At 46.4% G+C, this 17,818-nt stretch overlaps 1 protein-coding gene and 1 long non-coding RNA gene across 2 annotated transcripts in view; one reads left to right on the top strand and one right to left on the bottom strand.

Moving 5' to 3' along the window:
* Nucleotides 1-5,054, bottom strand: part of HS6ST1 (heparan sulfate 6-O-sulfotransferase 1) — a 194,403-nt gene extending 189,349 nt beyond the window's left edge. The window contains exon 1 of the mRNA XM_083505762.1: nt 3,877-5,054. Within this exon, the coding sequence (XP_083361888.1) occupies nt 3,877-4,397 (521 nt within the window). The 5' untranslated portion in view covers nt 4,398-5,054. The remainder of the gene's footprint in view (nt 1-3,876) is intronic.
* Nucleotides 5,055-5,143: 89 nt separating this feature from the next.
* Nucleotides 5,144-17,818, top strand: part of LOC310708054 — a 233,158-nt gene continuing 220,483 nt past the window's right edge. Inside the window, exons 1-2 of the long non-coding RNA XR_014526831.1 lie at nt 5,144-5,467; nt 7,565-7,678. This is a non-coding gene — a long non-coding RNA (uncharacterized lncRNA). The remainder of the gene's footprint in view (nt 5,468-7,564; nt 7,679-17,818) is intronic.

Raw genomic sequence — 17,818 nt, 5'->3', positions numbered from 1 at the left:
CAGGCTCTGTAACGTGCGCCAGACGTGAAAAGCAGAGGCTGTTCCATTACCCTAGATACATTATTCAGAGGGGGGAAATGAAGTGATACAGTCACCACTGTAGTGGAAATAATGCAAGAATGAATCCCTTTTCTTTCCCAACAAAGGAAATGCGCTCCACCAGTGGTTTTACATAAACAGCTCTTGTTTATGAAGCCAGATTTCATTACAAGCGGCGAGAAATGTTATCTTTCTGTGGACATGCTGAAATGGACTGCAGCACAATAGGCCTGTGTGATAGGACAATATTACAAAGTCAAGCCAGCAGCTCTTGTTTATCGTTATCAAAAACATTCCCCTATACACAGTTAATGAATGGCCAGAACATTGGATATTAATAGAGAAAGGTTATGAGCAGCTGATTGCTAAACCTCCTCATCACCAGAAGCCCTTCATGGCTGAACATCAAGACCTTCCTCAACCTTAGCAGGGCACCATCAGGGAGACAAAAAAGAAGCAAACTAAGCCAGAGGCCAAAACCAAATATCAGAATTTGTATGCTGCAGAATAACATTTTCTCTTTTACACAACCTCAGTTTGAGGCTATTGTCCTATCCATGCTCATCACTGAACTCACTGAGATCAGCTTGTTATTTTTTTAAAAAAGGATAGCTGCTAACCGCTACTAGAATCAGATACAAGGGAAAAAGAAATCCCAAACCTAGAGTCATTACAAATCCAAAAAATATTTACAATACAAAGTTCATCACAAACACAGCCTCAAGAAAAGCACTTCTGGGTTCCCTGGGATTCACTTCCCAAAAGAACAGACCACTCAGCCAATACAAGTAAATTTAGTGGTCACTGCTACCCCAGCAATCACATAGCAAAGCCCTTACTCTCACTACCCCAGCTTGTCATTGTTCCAACAAAATATAAACCCATTTTAGCATTAGCATGTAAGTTTTAATTCGAGGAAAGGAGAATTCACCCATAAATCTGTATACTGGTCTTTATGCAAGGTTAATGATTTGCTAGCTAAGAGTCAAAGGTCAGATTTTTCTTTTTTCTTTTCTTTAAACACAAAAGCCACAAGAACATAAACATTCTACCATTTTTACTTTGCAAGGTATTTTCCGACATCACAGGTCTTGACCAAATGTCAACATAGTAAACATGGAATGGCATTGTTGGTAACTGTTTACACATGTCTGTCTTCCCAGAAAAGAAACCTAAATGGGTTTGGCCCTTCTGGGAGAAGTTCCCTGTTTTGATACTCCTGCGTCAGCCTGCATAAGGCAGGGCGAGAGCGATTAATGATGAAATCCACCAAGATGAGTTAAAAAGCTAGGAAGAACAACAGAATCAATAGACATAATTGATAACTGCATGCAGCACTGCATGACGAACAAGTCTAACCGAAATGGAGCAAAAAGAGAAGAGAAAGAAATGAGCATAGCAGCAGTGAAGAAAGGGGGGGGGGGGGGAATACAAGGTTCTGCCTTCCAAGGCTGCCTACTCACTGCAAGGATTATAAAGGATATTAACAATATACATGCACAGCACATGGCATTAACAAATGTGAACATAAAATCCTGCGGAGCTATGGGAGCTAAACTTTGGAACAAAAGGCTCTAAAGGTAGTAACAATCAATGATTTACATTCACTAGGTAGGTAGGACAACAGAGGGAACAATAGCTCTTTGAATGAGACTCCAACATATTAAAATTACAGAGGAAGGAATTAGAAGCATCTCTAAATGATTTAAAGAAACACAGCCGGTTCTGAGGATCAGGAAAGGCCAAGAGATATTAACGGAGAAATAAGAGGAGCAGGGGACATTTATTTATTTATTTAAGTTAGGATATGAAAAGTGGAAAGCAGGGCAGCGGAATGGGACTCATGCCTAGTGACAACTTTCCTTGCTTCCCAAAGGCTGGTGTGTTCAGCTGTCCTGTTTTTTGTTTCCCTCCCCCCCCCAAAAAAAACCCCACTAATCCAGGAGAAAGGAAGAGAAACCACAGGAGGAAGCGTTTCGGTGGTTGCCGTGTGGAAGTACTGGGTTCAAGTACACATGGCAAGAAAAGGGGTAGGCAGCCAGATGAGGAAGGGATGATGCTTTGCAACAAGGCAAATTTGTGCCATCTAAAAAGGAGGATCAGGGCTCACAGGCTAATCAAGCGGGTGTGTCCACAGGTTTGGCGGAAAGGAAGGATGAACAGCAGGGCAGTCTAAGCCTGAAAAAAAAAGTTCTTAGGGACGCAGCCCAGGACAAGGGCACACAAGCAGGAATGCGGAGCACTCTTTGAACAATGCACTCTGTGCAGTATATATAGATGGGAGACTACAGGAGAGAAAAATGCTGCTAGTAAGGGTAGGATATGTAGGGCTACAGGACAACACTTCGGATAGTATGAGAAAGGGGCAACAAGCAGAAACGCTGTTCAGATACTTGACATGTGAAGTACAATGGCCAGGAGATCAATGGCTCTTGTGGTGTGCCTCCTATAGGTGGGCTAAGCAGTCAGAAAGGTCAAGGCTGTGAGGTGCAGACTGCAGAGCAGGGGAAGGGGTCGGCGCTGAGCAGGGTGCAAGGTCCGGAGTAATACTATGAGCTGTAGCATTGGGGTGATGTGGGCTTCCCAGAATTAGGTGCGGAGGCATCTGCCCAACATGTGCTGGGAGAGATGCAGGGATTCATTTGCGAACTGGAAAATCCCGGGGCTCAAATTTGCTTGAGGAGTACACAATCTGTTTCAAACATTCTGCTCCCTTTTCTCAAATGGGGAGTGAAAGGCTGTTAAGGGGAACGATGGGACATTTTGTTTATTAATTGTTTCTTTAACCTGCACATCGCCATTGCAATTCACGGTACTCTGCTCATACTCAGAGGCTCTTTCTCTCAAGCCAGCCTGCAAATGTAGATGTAAGTGGGAGGGAGATTCCAATATCGTAACTCCAATATTTAAAATGATCAAGTCCAGTTAAGGTCTGTGGAGGAAGGCATGCCCTGAGAGTACAGAGCAGGGAAGGAAAGGAGTAGCAAGTGGTTTTGGTATAAGGGGAGATGGTTATTATGAGGTAGAGGGGTGGTTCAGCATGAGCACAATATGAAGGCAGGCAGGCAGGCAGGCAGGCAGGCTGCTGCAGATAGGGCTGACACTTCTCTGCCCCGGCTTCTATTGCAGATTTAACAGCATTACTATGGGCAGAAATTCCACAGGTACAGTACTTTCCCTCCTCCTCCCCCAACATCAGCTGCTAAATTCTGTATATTGTGCAACTGTTAAAGGTGCACAAGTGTGGGTGGGGGACAGAGTGGTGACCCTATTGATGAAGGGGATCTGCTCTGAGGACAATTCCACAGGACTAAGCTGGCATGTTGAGGACAGGGGCCGGGTGAATAGAGTCTGTTAGGCTGCATGTGCCCAACTTGCAACTCTCTTGTTATTTTCCGCCTCATCACCAAACCTACCCCAGAAGCAGGCTGAGCAGCAAGTGCAATAAATGCAAGTTCCCAAGTCTGAAGGAACAGCCAAGCCACGTGTGATCTGTGCCTGCCCCCTTACCACCACAGCATGCTTGAGTACAACCAAAAATGCCATATAAGCAGGCTATGGGAATGACACACACTCTGGAACCCCGGTCCAGGAGATCCACCCAGGCCCTCTTTCTCAAGAGGAAGTGCAGAAAGTGTAGCCCAGTGGTTAGCAGGTCAGAGCGAGAGAACACCCACTTGCGAAATCAGAAGTGAAGTTGGGGCCCTAGCCTACCTCGCAGGGTTGCTGCTAGGATAAAGGAGCGGGGAACAGAACCGGCAATGAAAGGAAACAAGGTTTAAGCTCCCGGCGCCGGGAGAGCCAGGCTTCCCTCCTGCCCGTCCTGCTGCTGCTCACCTGGGCGTTTTGGCGGCGGCGGCGCTCTCCCGCTTGTCCAGCACTCCCGGCACGCAGTTGGTGAGCTCGGTCCAGTCGGCGTGCAGCCCGCAGCTCCAGCCGGTGGAGAAGCGCGAGAAGAGCCAGGTCTCCCTGCGGTTGGGCCGGTAGCAGGTGCACTTCTTCTGGCCGGGCCGGCAGTCGCAGGGCACCTCGAGGCGCACGTTCTGCACCAGGTGGCGGCCGAAGGTGGTGCCGCCCGTCTTCTGGATGTGCAGGAACACGATCACGTCGTCGCCCTTCATGTCGAAGGCGAGCTGGCGCTCCAGCTCGCGCACGGGGAAGTAGTACTTCTTCACGTAGTGCGGGTCCGGCGTGGGGAAGAGGTCCAGCTCGTCCTGGTAGGAGCGGAGGCTCGGCGAGCCCAGGCTCAGCCCCGGCCCCACATACTGGTACAGGATGAGCATGAAGCACACCGAGCCCGCCACGATCAGCAGGAACTTGCTGTTCCGCTCAACCATGGTCCTTCCAGCGCGCTTCATATGTCACCATCTCCCGGCCAGGGGGAGGCGGCGGGAGAGCTGCTGCTGCTGCGGGAGCTGCTGCTGCTGCTGGCGGAGGCGCCCCCGGCGACGTCGGCTCCCCTTTCGCCCGCTCCCCGGCTCCGAAGAAGCCCCGCGAAACCACCCCGACGAAAAAGCGCCGTGCGCCCCGGAGAGCGCGCGGAGGGCGAGGGATTCCCACCCCTTTCCTCCCTCCCTCCCTCCCCGCCCGGCCCCCCTTCAGTCAGATCCGCAGCCAGGGGGGGCTTCCTCCTGCCAAGCGGCGATCAGCCACCGGGGACGGGGGGGGGGGCGGCGAGAGAGAGAGAGAGCGCGGCTCCCAGGGTCGACCGCCCTCCCCCGGTTCCGCCTCCCTCGCAGCCCCGTCCCGCCTCTGCCTTCGGGACTTTGCCTCTGCCGCTCCTGACCCCGGCTCCGATCCGGCCGCGGCGCCGGGCGCGCAGCCCCTTCGGGGTCTCGCGGAGGCAGGGCTGGCGGAGGCGGCTGCACGCTAGTTCAAGTCCTTCCTGCCTCGCTTCCTAGGGCAAAGCCCCGCCGCCGCCGCCGCGCTCCGAGCCCAGCATGCACAGCGCCGCCTCCTCGCGCTCCGCTCGCCGCTCCAGGCGCGCGCTGGCGGAGGGAGGCAGAGCAGCAGCCGCGGCAGCACCACACAGGCACGCCGCAAAGGCAGCGTTTCTGGAGGCTCCCGAGTTGCCAGGGCCCGCCCGCAGGATAATTTCGTTATTTTCCTCCTGGTTCTTTCTAGGCTCTTTCACTTCCTCTTTCTCCTTCCGCCAATGGGGAAGCGCACTGAGCGGGGCGGCTCGAGCCTGGAGGGGCGCTGGCGTTCGGAGGTGGCTCTCTCAAGGGAGCTTTCCTGACCTCCCTCCACCACCACCCCGTAAGAAAGAAAAAGGGGCATTAAGTTTTCAGGTCAAAAGCTTGTGTCTCTCTCCACCCCAACCCCTGCATGAACAGAGCCTACAGGCTCCTGCTTTAGGGGCTTCTTGGCTTTGCCTCACCTCCTCCTCCTCTTGAACAATTGAAAGGAATCGGCAGAAATTCAACAGGTGCGGTTTCCCGCTCGCATCAAGGTGCAGCGCCGGGCAAAGAGTGGCCTCTTCATTTCTGCTTGTTGTGGGAATGTGAAAAGGCGCAAGAGCCCCAGCGGAAAGAATAAAAGTGGCTGCCCTGCTGCTGTCTGGTTTTGGAAAGGAATTTGAGAACCAGTTGTGGTGAAATATCATTCTCAGAAATGAGTTTTCTATTTTTAAGTTAACATACAATATTGACGTAGCAAGCTAAATGGTGGGGTTTAAAACGTCATTCAGGCTTCTTCATAACAAGCCTCTTTTTTGGAGCCCTTGGGAGTGCCTGCCAGCAGCTGAAAGCTTTTCTCTACAGCCATGAGCAGCAGTGAACATGGAAATTCTCAAGTCTGTGTTTGTAGGAGTTTTGTGATTCCATCTAGAGACAGCTCAGTTGCAATAACAATAACAATAACAATAACAACAATTTATTATTTATACCCCGCCCATCTGGCTGGGTTTCCCCAGCCACTCTGGGCGGCTTCCAACAAAATATTAAAAATACACTAAAACATCAAACATAAAAAACTTCCCGATACAGGGCTGCCTTCAGATGCCTTCTAAAAGTCAGATATTTGTTTATTTCCTTGCCATCTGATGGGAGGGCATTCCACAGGGCAGGCACCACTACTGAGAAGGCCCTGTGCCTGGTCCCATGTAACTTCGCTTCCCGCAATGAGGGAACTGCCAGAAGGCCCTCAGAGCTGGATCTCAGTGTCTGGCCTGAACGATGTGTGTGGAGACTCTCCTTCAGGTATACTGAGCCAAGAATACAGATGACCCTAAAAGACTGTCTCTGGTTTTGCCTTCCTCATGTTCAGCCCAGTTTCACTAGGTCAGGGATGGTCTTCCAGGTATTTCCCCTCACATATTTTTTGGACTCCCAACTCATCAGCCCCAGAGAGCACAACCAATTTTGGGGGATGATGGGAGTTGTGGTCCAACAACATCTGGAACATCTGGAAGGGACAGAGGTTCTGCATCTCTCACAAAAGTGAAGAACAGCCAAATCATGAGAATTCTGAGCAACAATCCTCACTTACTTAAGAGTAAGCCCCACTGAAATCAGTGGGGCCTGTTTATGAGTAGACATGTAGAAGATTACACTGTCGGAGCCACACAACTACAATTGCTGGATAAGACTTGCAATATCTCTCTGATTCATTCTATGTCTGCATTTACCACTTCAAGGAACGCCTTTAAATAACTGCCTTTTAACTTGGCCATCTAAAGAGGGAATCTTGTTGCTGTTTAGTTAATGTCTTTACTTCTGCAAGGGAAAACACAAGCAGCAAGAGAATTTTCATGAGAAACAAGCTTCCCCTCCTTTCCAAATGTGACTGCCCCCTTCACATCAGCCACAGTAATCCTTTCATTGTGATGTCACAAATAGCTGCTATTCTGATGTCACAAAAGCAGGATTATGAGGATGGGAAGTGGCAGAGAATACATAGCAGAAGCATGCAACAGACAGAGGCCCATGATTAAGGAAAACATGAAGGAACCCGAAATGGCTAAGAGGGCAAATCCAGCCACATCAGTGTCATCTATGGGGAACCGATTTGGCATGAACTTAGGGAGTTTAAAAGAGCAGTGTAGTTGGCACCCTAAATGTTTGGGGCTTTTTTTTAGAGCAATAACAACAACAACAACAACAACAGTGCATAAGTAGGACTTGTGGATTTCACAATTGCTGACTGTGGAGGAAGATGATTCAACAAGGCACAGCACACAAATCCAAAAGGGGCTAATCTGCCTCCAGGAAGGCTTTCTTTCTGCTGCTCTGAAGCGTAACAGAGGTCAAGGAAATCCCAGAATGCAAGCAGTGAAACTGCCATGTTTTTGACAGTAGTTGTAAATATTTGGCAGTAAAGCTGATGGGATACTGACAGCAGTGGTAACTCCTGATTGAGAAGAAAGAGGACCAGCTCTTGTTGGGTTGGGTGGATTTGTGGCCCTGCCTCAAAGCAGTCTCAATTGCCTTCTGTGTCCTTCTAAAGCCATAGTGATTGCAGGTACCAGACAGTGGAGGGTAATGCTATTTGTTGGTTCTTACAAGTTCTCCATTCCTATTTCCAGCCCCTCCCTCTTTTTCTCCATGTGATCTGTCCTGCAAAGGATGTGGAATCCTGGGTGATTGGTGAGAGTTCCCCATGAGAAAAACTGAATTTACATGTCAATCCCTGAACAGAGGTAAATTACTCTAAAGTTATTTTTCATCACTGTATTTATGCTTTATAGTTCTCCAAGCGTTTTTTTATTTCCTTGTTCTGCAAGTGTGGGTTCAGAGTTGACTGTGCCACAGAGGCTGTTAAAAAACTTATAGTGGTACTGACAGTTGCATAGAAAGCCTATCTAAAGGGGAGGGACATGGTTTTTGCATGGTGTGGAGACAGTGTTTTTCCTTTCGCTGTACAGTGGTACCTTGGAAGTTGAACAGAATCCGTTCTGGAAGTCCGTTTGACTTTCAAAACATTCGGAAACCAAGGTGTGGCTTCTGATTGGCTGCAGGAAGCTCCTGCAGCCAATCAGAAGCCACGGAAGCCGCGTTGGACGTTCGAGTTCCAAAGAACGTTCGCAAACTGGAACACTCACTTCCGGGTTTGTGACATTTGGGAGCCAAAGCGTTTGACTTGCAAGGTGTTCGGGATCCAAGGTACGACTGTACTAGATTCCAAAGTTATCCAGTGAAACAGACTAACAGGAGATTCAAGACATCATTATGTTATGGTATTTCACTGCTACCAGTTGTGATGGTCACTAGCTCAGATGCTTTTCAAAGGGGGTTAGACAAATTTATGGAGGATGAGGAGATAAACGACTCCAAGTCATTATAACTAGATGGACCTTTCAAGTTCAGGGGCAATTGCTGAGGAGCAACAAGAAGGCAAAGTCCTTCTTGGGGACTTCCCTGGGCTATCTGCCTGGTCACTGTGGAAAATGGGAAGCTGGAATTTGGTCTGATCCAGTGGTGCTCTCCTTCCTTCCTTACGGTCTGTCATCTGTAACATCGTACCATGTAAAGGGGTGGATTTCAATGCATTTTTGCAAGCTTACATTTCCAGTTAAATGTGGAGGTCTGGTAAAACTTCTTTGGTGCATCGCTGAAAGACAAAGCTACAAGCAACCACCTCTCTTAGTGGATGTAAGCACCACTCGTTGAGTTCATAGGCAGCCATAGTAGCACGAAGGGGAATCCAAAAAGTCTGCCATAAAAATATGATGTGAAAATCCAAAGGGAAGGGTGGGGAATCCAACAAAGTTAGGATTATATTTCTTTGTAAGAGCTATTTTCCATATGCATAAGTTGGAAGGAAAATAATATTGCAAAGGTTTCAGTTTAATTTTTTTTACCAGTATATAAGCTAGAGTGAGACAGCTGTGTTAGTCACAAGGTATACAGGCAGGGTGAATTACACAACTCAGATCTTCCCAAACTAGATAAAATAAAAGTCTTTATAGCACTCCAAAGAATCATGCTGCGTTCGTGCTGTTTATTAGCTTTGATTCCCCCTCCCCATTTAAAAAATACTGCTACTTTCTCTATATTTGTGTGTATCTTATTTCAGAATAATTATATCATCATTATGGAAAGACCACAGTGGACAGTTGGAGGTCAATTTAAGTTTGGGAATTTATACCTTGATTTGGGAAGTGCTGGCATTTATGCACTATTTTATGTAAGTGGTTGAAATATATGTGAAGCTATAAAGAGCCACAAAGCAGTTTGTGGTATTGATGTTTGCCTCTGGTTGTAAAAGTATATAACTAGTGGAATAACCCGCTGAGTGTTAATTCTGAGCAAGGGTTATTTACTGTAGAATGAGTTAGCAGCAAATGTGACGGATGAAGAGAATATTAAGAAACCATTGTTTACCTGTACCATGTTGATTGTCGGTGGTAAAAGTGGAGCAGCTTTAATAGATCTCCTTCCTAGCTCATGTTGTTGGCAAGTACCGTATATTGTTTGGTGGCTATGGGATAAAATGCACATACACAGTTTAAAAAGAGGAGCTGATTATCTCCAGAGACAATAAATAGATACTTTATTGTGTAAGATAGATACTTTATTGCGTAAGATAGATACTTTATTGTGTAAAATAGATACTTTATTGTGTAAGATAGATACTTTACTGTTAAATATTTTTAAAGTACAGTGGCACCTCGGGTTACATACACTTCAGGTTACATACGCTTCAGGTTACAGACTCCACTAACCCAGAAATAGTGCTTCAGGTTAAGAACTTTGCTTCAGGATGAGAACAGAAACCGTGCTCCGGCGGCATGGCAGCAGCAGGAGGCCCCATTAGCTAAAGTGGTGCTTCAGATTAAGAACAGTTTCAGGTTAAGTACGGACCTCCGGAACAAATTAAGTACTTAACCCGAGGTACCACTGTAATGAATGCAGTTGCGTTCCTCAGCTTGCAGCACATTCAAACACAAGACTCAGCTGCACATTTCTGAAGTGCAGTCTCTGAACAGCCATCCAACTTCATGAACAGCATGCTGGAATGATGACCAAATGCCAGAGATTAGTAATAGAAAAGACAAGTCTTCCTTGAGAACATATCTGTCTTTCTGACCCTTCAGACTCTTCCCAGGCCACACCCCCTTTCTCTAGGCCACACCTCCTTCACAGCTTTGCTTTTGCCTAGTTGGAATGTGTCCTTGACTTCTGGAAATACCTCTCACGTGTCTGCATGAAGGACAGAGAAGGGTGTGTGACAGTGTTAGAAACTGAGATATGAAAGCTAGGAGCTAAATGGCACCTTAAACCTAGGTTACAGGTGCAACAGCAGAATGTCTAGGTGTGCTTTTTTAATAACAAGAATACAAAGCTTAAAATGAATGAACTGCAGCTAAAATACTATGTTCATTTTTCACATAGCCGGGTCCTTCCCCTGCCCACCCCCTAGTATTCTTAACAGGGTCTCTTCTCCAGTCTTCAGAGAGTAGCTGGAAGTGGGGAGGCAGAAAAAGGTCCTCCTTTCCTTCCACTCTGCAGTTTTATTCTGAAATCTTAGGCCCAGTACTGTGTCCACAGCTCAGAAACTGCTTGCACTAATGAAATTTATTGTCGCAAAATGCGCCTAGAACAATGGGAGTTTCGAACACTGGTGTGTGAGTGTGCGTACAAACTAGCCTACTGTACAAAGGTAAAGTGTATGTTAAATTGTTAAACCCACTTTTGCTTCTGGCCCCAACCAACCACCCGCTTGTGGTCCCCAGAAAGTTGCCCAGAAAGGAAGGTACCCTAGATCAAGTACAATAGGTACTGATCATCTCCAAACTCAACAGGCATTCGGAGGAGATGCCTATATATTCCTTGCCAGCTAATCTTTTTCGTTGCCCGCTTCTGGGTCATTGCTTGCAACTGGATCCTCTTCATCTTTTCAAGTGGAGGCTTTCTCCAGAGCAGAACCCTGGCAACAGAGCTTTCTGGCAGCCAAATGATCACTTCTGTGGCGACTCTGGGATTCCCACTGGGTCCAATGCCATCTTCATCCTCAAGGCCCAGGGTGTGAAGGGACAGAACTGGGGATCGAGGCAGGACTCAGCATCTGGCTGGCTGGTTATTTGGGGACCCTGCTTCCATAGCTGTGAAGATGCAGCTGACACAAGGCAGCGGTTGTGATTTAAGGGAATTTACTTGGAGGTTTGCAAGGAAAATGGGTCATACCACCCAGCCCTAAATGGTGAGAATCTAAGCATCTCAAAGCAAACTAAATCAACTGCTCAGGATCGTGTGAGAGGAGCATCATGGCATAGTCACATAATCTTTGTTTTGACTGCCAAACACTTATGCTGTTTAAGCCGAGTTCGATATGAGACAATAAATGCCTTTGACTAGCAAGTAATTAGTCCTGTGACGTGCAATTAGTGAAAGGTTACGAAGACTGAAAGGCAACAGTATTCATCTTCATTATTTATTTCTTTTTATCTCCTTCCTATTGATGTTTGTTTCAGAAGCAGCCCAACTCCTTAGTAAACCTACTATTCCCAACTACACAAAAGCTTATGTAATGTTGCACAGTGTTTGGTTGTGCTTTGTTAACCTCACACAAATCATGCCTAGCTTCATGTTAGACTAAGCTGTGGCCATACCATTAGGCATAACGAGGTGGCCACCTCAATTGACAGGCTTGGGGGTGGATGTTAGGGGGTGGGTTGCAGCAGCCCCCCCACCAGCAATTCCTCCTGAGCCCCCTCTGGCTGCTCTCCTGAGCACTCCACCCCATGCAGGCTGCTTCCATACTAGCAGTTTTGCTGGCCTGGTCTGGCAGTCTTGTCTCATTCTCCTACTGCAGGGATAACCTACATGGCTCCTGCCACATGTTGGACTGCGATTCCCAACATCCCTGACCATTGGCCATGCTGGCAAGGGCTAACGGGAGTTGTAGGCTGATGCCATCTGGAGGATACCATGCAGGCTACCGCTGTCCTAGTGTATTGTGGTCGGGGTCAGGCAAATAAGCAGCCAGCCCAGGCCACATCCTCTTACAGGCAGGTATTGCTCTGCTCATGTGACACATGCTTGCTGGTACCACCGTTGCTGCATTGCAGCACTTACATGAGTCACCAGATGGAGAGATGAGTGAGTGGTAGTGAGGTGTTGAAGGAAAGGACTTTGTGCCTTATGGCCTGCTCCCAGTGCCTCCAAGTTAGCCTGCTGCCCTCTGGTGCAGGACACCGTTCTATCCCCAGTGCTGAAATAAATTTGAACTCCTAGCCTGGTCAGCTGTTATATGTGAAGTGTGGGAGGACCTTCTTGTATTTTGTTTCAGGCAGCAAAATGCCTTGGGCTGTCCCTGTAGGCCGTAGGAATGTTATGAATTGTCTTCTTTCTGGTAGGCAAGCAAATTGGCAAGAATGAAACCCAGAAGCAATCAAGGAGAGAAGCTCTGTTCTCTGCGTCATAGGTGGTATTAGCTAGTAAATTCCCTGGAAAGACAAAGGAGGCTTCCCAATAAGATGGTTATTGTGGGATGGGCACTCCTCATGCATGCAGTTGTGCTGTTTGTTCAAATTTTGCATGATGTCATTGGCATCAGAATGCAAGCCTGTGTTTCCCTTCCATTTAATCCTGGGTTGCCACAGTTGGAGGCAGCAATGCTTCTGAATAGTAGTTACTGGAAACCACAGGAGGGGAGAGTCCTAGGGAAGAGCCTGGGAGATGGCAGGTGAGTTGAACTTTGCATCTGTCTGGAGCATCAAGCAACTGAAAAGGTGCGTCTGTTTTGCATGCAGAAGGCCCCAGGTTTAATCCTCTACATTTCCAGGTTGGATACTCTCTATCTGAAACCTTAGAGAGCCACCGCCATTCCGTTTAGACAACACTGAGCTAGATGGCTCTTGGTCTGACTCAGCATAATGCTTCCTTTGTTCCTATACACACAGGTCCTTGGAAACCACCAGTCTAATCCACCTAAGGAAACAGGAATACAGAAGTGATCAAGCAGCTTTCAAATGCTGCGGAATCATACAAAATTCAAAGAATCTGAGTCAATATCAGGGTCTTGAGCCACTTAGGAGTAGGCATGTGATCTCACCAAAGAGAGAGCTGGAGGCTTTATGTAGACAGCCTCCCCTCCCTCCCCCCCAAAAACCCTCCACCTGAGTTATATATGAATTTCCCCCTTCATTCCCCAAGTTCCTAAGCATGCATCTGCATGACAATAGTTGCAGTTTGGTGACAGATACAATTCACTTGCCTTCTGATTCATTCTCGACATTGATTTAGCTGTTCCGAAGATATGAAAGTTATAAATTTGTTAAATGCTTATAGGCTTCGGCTTGGTTTTGAATTGTGTTGTCAAAATACAAAGCATTTTCCAGTCAATAATAACTTGTAGAGCAGAATTGTGTGCAGCCTGGAGAAACGGCAGTTTCAAACACATCAGACCTGTTGCCGTCCTCATGTTTACAGCAAGAGATAAGATTATCCAGGATCAGTTTGGGAGTCCCAGGAAAGCCTTCAGGCCACTGGAATATTGCATGCACATCTGTTCTCCTGGACCAGTGGTGGTGATGCTTAGTGGTGGTGATACAGTGGTGCACACCTGACCTCCAATCAGGTGCTTTGCTGCTGATTACTGGGGGGCAGAGAGGAGTAGCAGGATGGTGGCAAGGCTGGCACAGTGCAAATGCACCAACACAGCTAATCTGGTGCTCCCGCCGGTGTGTTTGCGTTGCACCCTCCACCTTTCCTGTCTACCTCTTCTTCCCAGTCTGCAGTGATAGCATGACCAAATGAAGGTCAGGTGACCAGCACTGCCCCACCATGGTGTCCACTGCTGGGGAGGGGGCTGTGGTTCTCCAATTGCTCTTGAACTATCATCCCTATGGATCATGCTGGCGGTGTTGATAGGAGCTGGAATCCAACAACAGAGGCTACTTGACTTAAAATAGAAGTTTTAAATAGCAATCGGTTATAAATAGGTGTGTCTGTACTATATTCCTACTGTATCAGATTCATGTGTGTCTCTTACCTGTGAAGAGAGTAAATTGCAGAGCTTTCTAAACAATCACAGGAATACCTATGCCATATATACTACAAAAGTTTATGATTCAAAACCATATATATTTTTGTGATATTAAAGAACCATTGCCTTACTGGGACTGATTAATATTCAGCTACACAAAGCCACAGAAAGCTGTATTTATAGCATTTTGTCCTAATATTTCAGCGATAAATCATCCCTATCCTTAATTGTACTTTGTTTCCTTGACATTTAAAATCTGTAGCCTGTTTGAACTAGTAATTTAAGACCTATTGTTATTTTAGATTGGGAATTTAAATTTGCCACCTGTTTAAAACAAATTGCAGAACTAAAGGCTTTATTTCTTGTCTTTTAGTAGAATTCTTGACTCAAGGTAGAGTTTAATAAAAACCCACCTCCCACCCTTTCACTACATGGAGTTTCATGTCTGAGAAACGAAAGATCAACCTATGAAGCTTCTTTTTGGATCTGAAACTCGGTGCAATGCTGGTTTGCGGAGCGTGGGGGCAGCACTGTCAATAATAATTCTGATCTATTTACAAACCAGTTGACGTTACAAAATTATGGGATTTTCCACACTTGGTTCTTTAGTTGTGATTCTGTCAGCATCTTATCAAAACACCCTTTTAGAAAGCATGAAACCAGATCTCGGGAATTAAGGGACATAAAATATGGAGAACAAAAAAACTCTTAGAGGATTGCAAGAGGCAAATAGCTCCTAACCAATTTTTAATTGAATCAAAATAATACTCTTAAGGTAGCTTTCTTTGGGGTGTTCTAAGCCATTAGAGGCATGGTTCCTAAATGCAAAACGAAGAGGGGAATAAATTACCCATAAAAGACATGTATTTGTCTTCTTTTTACTTGCTTGTAGGGATGCGAACTTATTTCTCAGCAAAGAACCTTCCCCCCCGCCCCCCGCCCCCGCTATGCCATCTCTGGTCCTCGCTTTTGCAAAAAACAACACAAAATGCAAGAAGGAAGCAAAAAGCCGAAGTGAGGACTGTGAGCTGCAAACATCCATTCTACCTCCTTCTCTCCCTGCCACACACCCATTTCCCAATTTCTTGTGTTGTATCTTTGCTATGGATTATGATTGCTGAGAGCTAATTTTGGCAAGCAATTAGGTCATAAATATAAAAACTAAATAAAAAAAAAATGCAAGCAACCAACAGGAGCATTGATTCTGCTGTGATCATAGCAATGCCCTGTAGAGTCTGCAATGTAGATAGATGGATGGGCAAGGTGCCTACATTCACAATTACTGTTGAAACAGGGAACCAGCTGCATCACACTTATTGAAGTGTTCTAGTAGGTAAATATAATGCCAATCCTTGTCTGACTGCATTGACTGAAAAGTCAAAGTGCTGGTGTTGACCTATAAAGCCTTACATGGCTCAGGACCTCAATACCTTAAGGTCTGCCTCTCCCCATACAAACCCACCTGGACCCTGTGCTTGTAATCTGAGGCCCTTCTCTGTGTCCCTGCTCCCTGAGATGTTCAGAGGGTGGCAACATGAGAAGAGCCTTTTCTGTGGTGACTCCCCGTTTGTGGAATGCTCTCCCCAAAGAGGCTCCTCTGGTGCCATGATTACAGGTTTTTAGGCACTAGGCAAAACCATTCCTTTTCACCCAGGCCTTCAACCATTAAATAATCTATGGCCTGTTAAACCTGGGGTTGGACAGACTGTTGTTATGATTCTTATTATTTTGCTGATTATTACTATTCTTCATTTCATGTTTTGATTATTATGCTGTGTGAAATATGTTCTCAATGTTGTGCACCACCCTGGGACCTTTTGATAAAGGGTTGTATGATGATGATGATGATGATGATGATGTTAAAAAATCAGGGGTGGGGGAACCTCCATCCTAATTAAGCCCATCAGACCTCTTCACTCCACAGGGCCATCTTGGCAGACCCATGCCCATCATTTGTTCTTCAAAGCACTGCACAGGGCTCTTTGTAAGGACCCTGATCACTGCTTTGAAGTCCTGACAATCAGCTGATTGCTGGGGCTTCAAAGTGCCGTGTCATTTCCTCCATACCTAACTACACCCAACTACTGGTGACAGGCTAATACCTTCATTTCTCCTTTGGGCAGCTGGCCACTTGGAACCCAGCTCTGTCCTCCATTAGAGAGGAGTGGTCAGGAGGTTAGGAAGAGAAGTTGGGGGGTTTCCACTGCTATCTCCCAGCTTCTGCTGCCTGAGGTGGTTGCCTTAGTCCACCTGTTGGTTGGACCAGCGCTGAAGGTTCCACACCTGTGCTCCAGGTGGTTGTGGCCATTGAGGACAAGGGCAATGTGGGAACAGTGATAGAGGCAGCACCTCTATCTAGTCTGAAATTCCAAGGGGTCAGAGAAAAGGAATCTTGATGGAAATGGGGAGGTCTTGTGGCAGCAGAAGCTCCTGGTGGTTGGATGGCGACCATATTGGGTCAACCACTGTGGCTCAGGCAGAAGAGCTGAGCAGCATCTGCTGAGCATTCGGTTCTAACTTCTCTGCAGCGCAAGGCTTGTGCTTAAGAGAATTATTAGTCTCCATCGTGCAAATGAGATGCACGGGGCGTGCTTCTAAATGCTACATTCACTCAGGCTTCTTCCCTTTGTAGGAAGTGAAAGTAATTCAGATTGAAAGCGTATACGTTGCCCTTTGTATACGTCTGGCAATAGAAACATGCTTGTCGAGGAATGGAAATGAAATGGAAAGTGCAAGGGCAAAAAGCCATTTCATGTTTTGCAAAGTGAGGCAGTGGAATGGAAAAGGCTGAACCACCACTCCCAGAAATAGGAAACGTTTTCAATCTAAGAAAGGGCCAATATAAAATTCATGTGATCCCTAATGGGTCTGGGGGAAAGAATTGTCTTTCCTTGCAGCCCCTGCCTGAAAATTTCTTTTGTGGTTTATTCTTTATGATAGGAAGTTCTGTATGCCCTCTTCCAACTAGGTGCCCAATGCAATGTTTTATACTGCAGTAAGACACTGGGCCAATCCCACCGTTTGGCAGAGTAAGGCAGGCACCTCTCAGGATCTGATTTTAGGTGCCATCAAAGGGCAGCAAATGGTTAGTTATGTAATGTAATATTGCTGCATTTTTACTGCTAGGGAAAAAGAGAGGTGATTGTGAGTTGCCAAAATAACTTGGCTGGCCTTGGGTGCTATTAGAGACAGACAAATCATCCTATTTCCATCCTAAGACACTTTCGGTTTTTGTGAAACCAGCTTGGCTTTGTCCCTTTACAAAAAAGAAAAAGCGGGGGAGGACTTATGAGGACTTTTGCCTGGCACCTTAAAAATTGCCTTTTTCTTCTTTTTATATCCTGCTTAACTTTTTAAGCTGCTCAGAGGAGAGCCATGGCCATGTGGTAAATCGTGTCTTTGAAAATGTTCCAAGGGGAAAAAGATGGCTGCCCCCTGTACCATGTCAAAAAGGAAAAAGAAGGGATTCTTAGATCACCTTGTAACTATTGTATGGACTGATGTGCCATTTTGTCAATTGATTATGTGACTTGACCCCCACAGATCAGTGTTTCAATCCACACGTGGGCCCAGGGGCGGGAGGAATGGGAAAGTTCTTCCAAAAATGTGGCGTGAAGCAGAATCCTCCTCACCCCTATGTAGTTAACTTGATGAGATGGGGTCTGTGCATCATTCACAGTTCTTCATTGGGCAGCAAAATATCTTTAGCTGGTTGTGGACAAGAAGGTCACAGAAGCTAACATTTTAGACCAAATATATGCTTCTCCTAAGGCAGTCATTTCCAAATGCAGCCAAGAATCTTGTGACACCTTACAGACTAACACCTTCATTATGGTGTAAGCTATCATGC

Source organism: Podarcis liolepis (assembly GCF_965112155.1).
Source record: "Podarcis liolepis genome assembly, chromosome: 5".
Classification (NCBI taxonomy): domain Eukaryota; kingdom Metazoa; phylum Chordata; class Lepidosauria; order Squamata; family Lacertidae; genus Podarcis; species Podarcis liolepis.
Note: the sequence above shows the minus strand (reverse complement) of the source record. Positions and strands in the feature narration are given on the sequence as shown.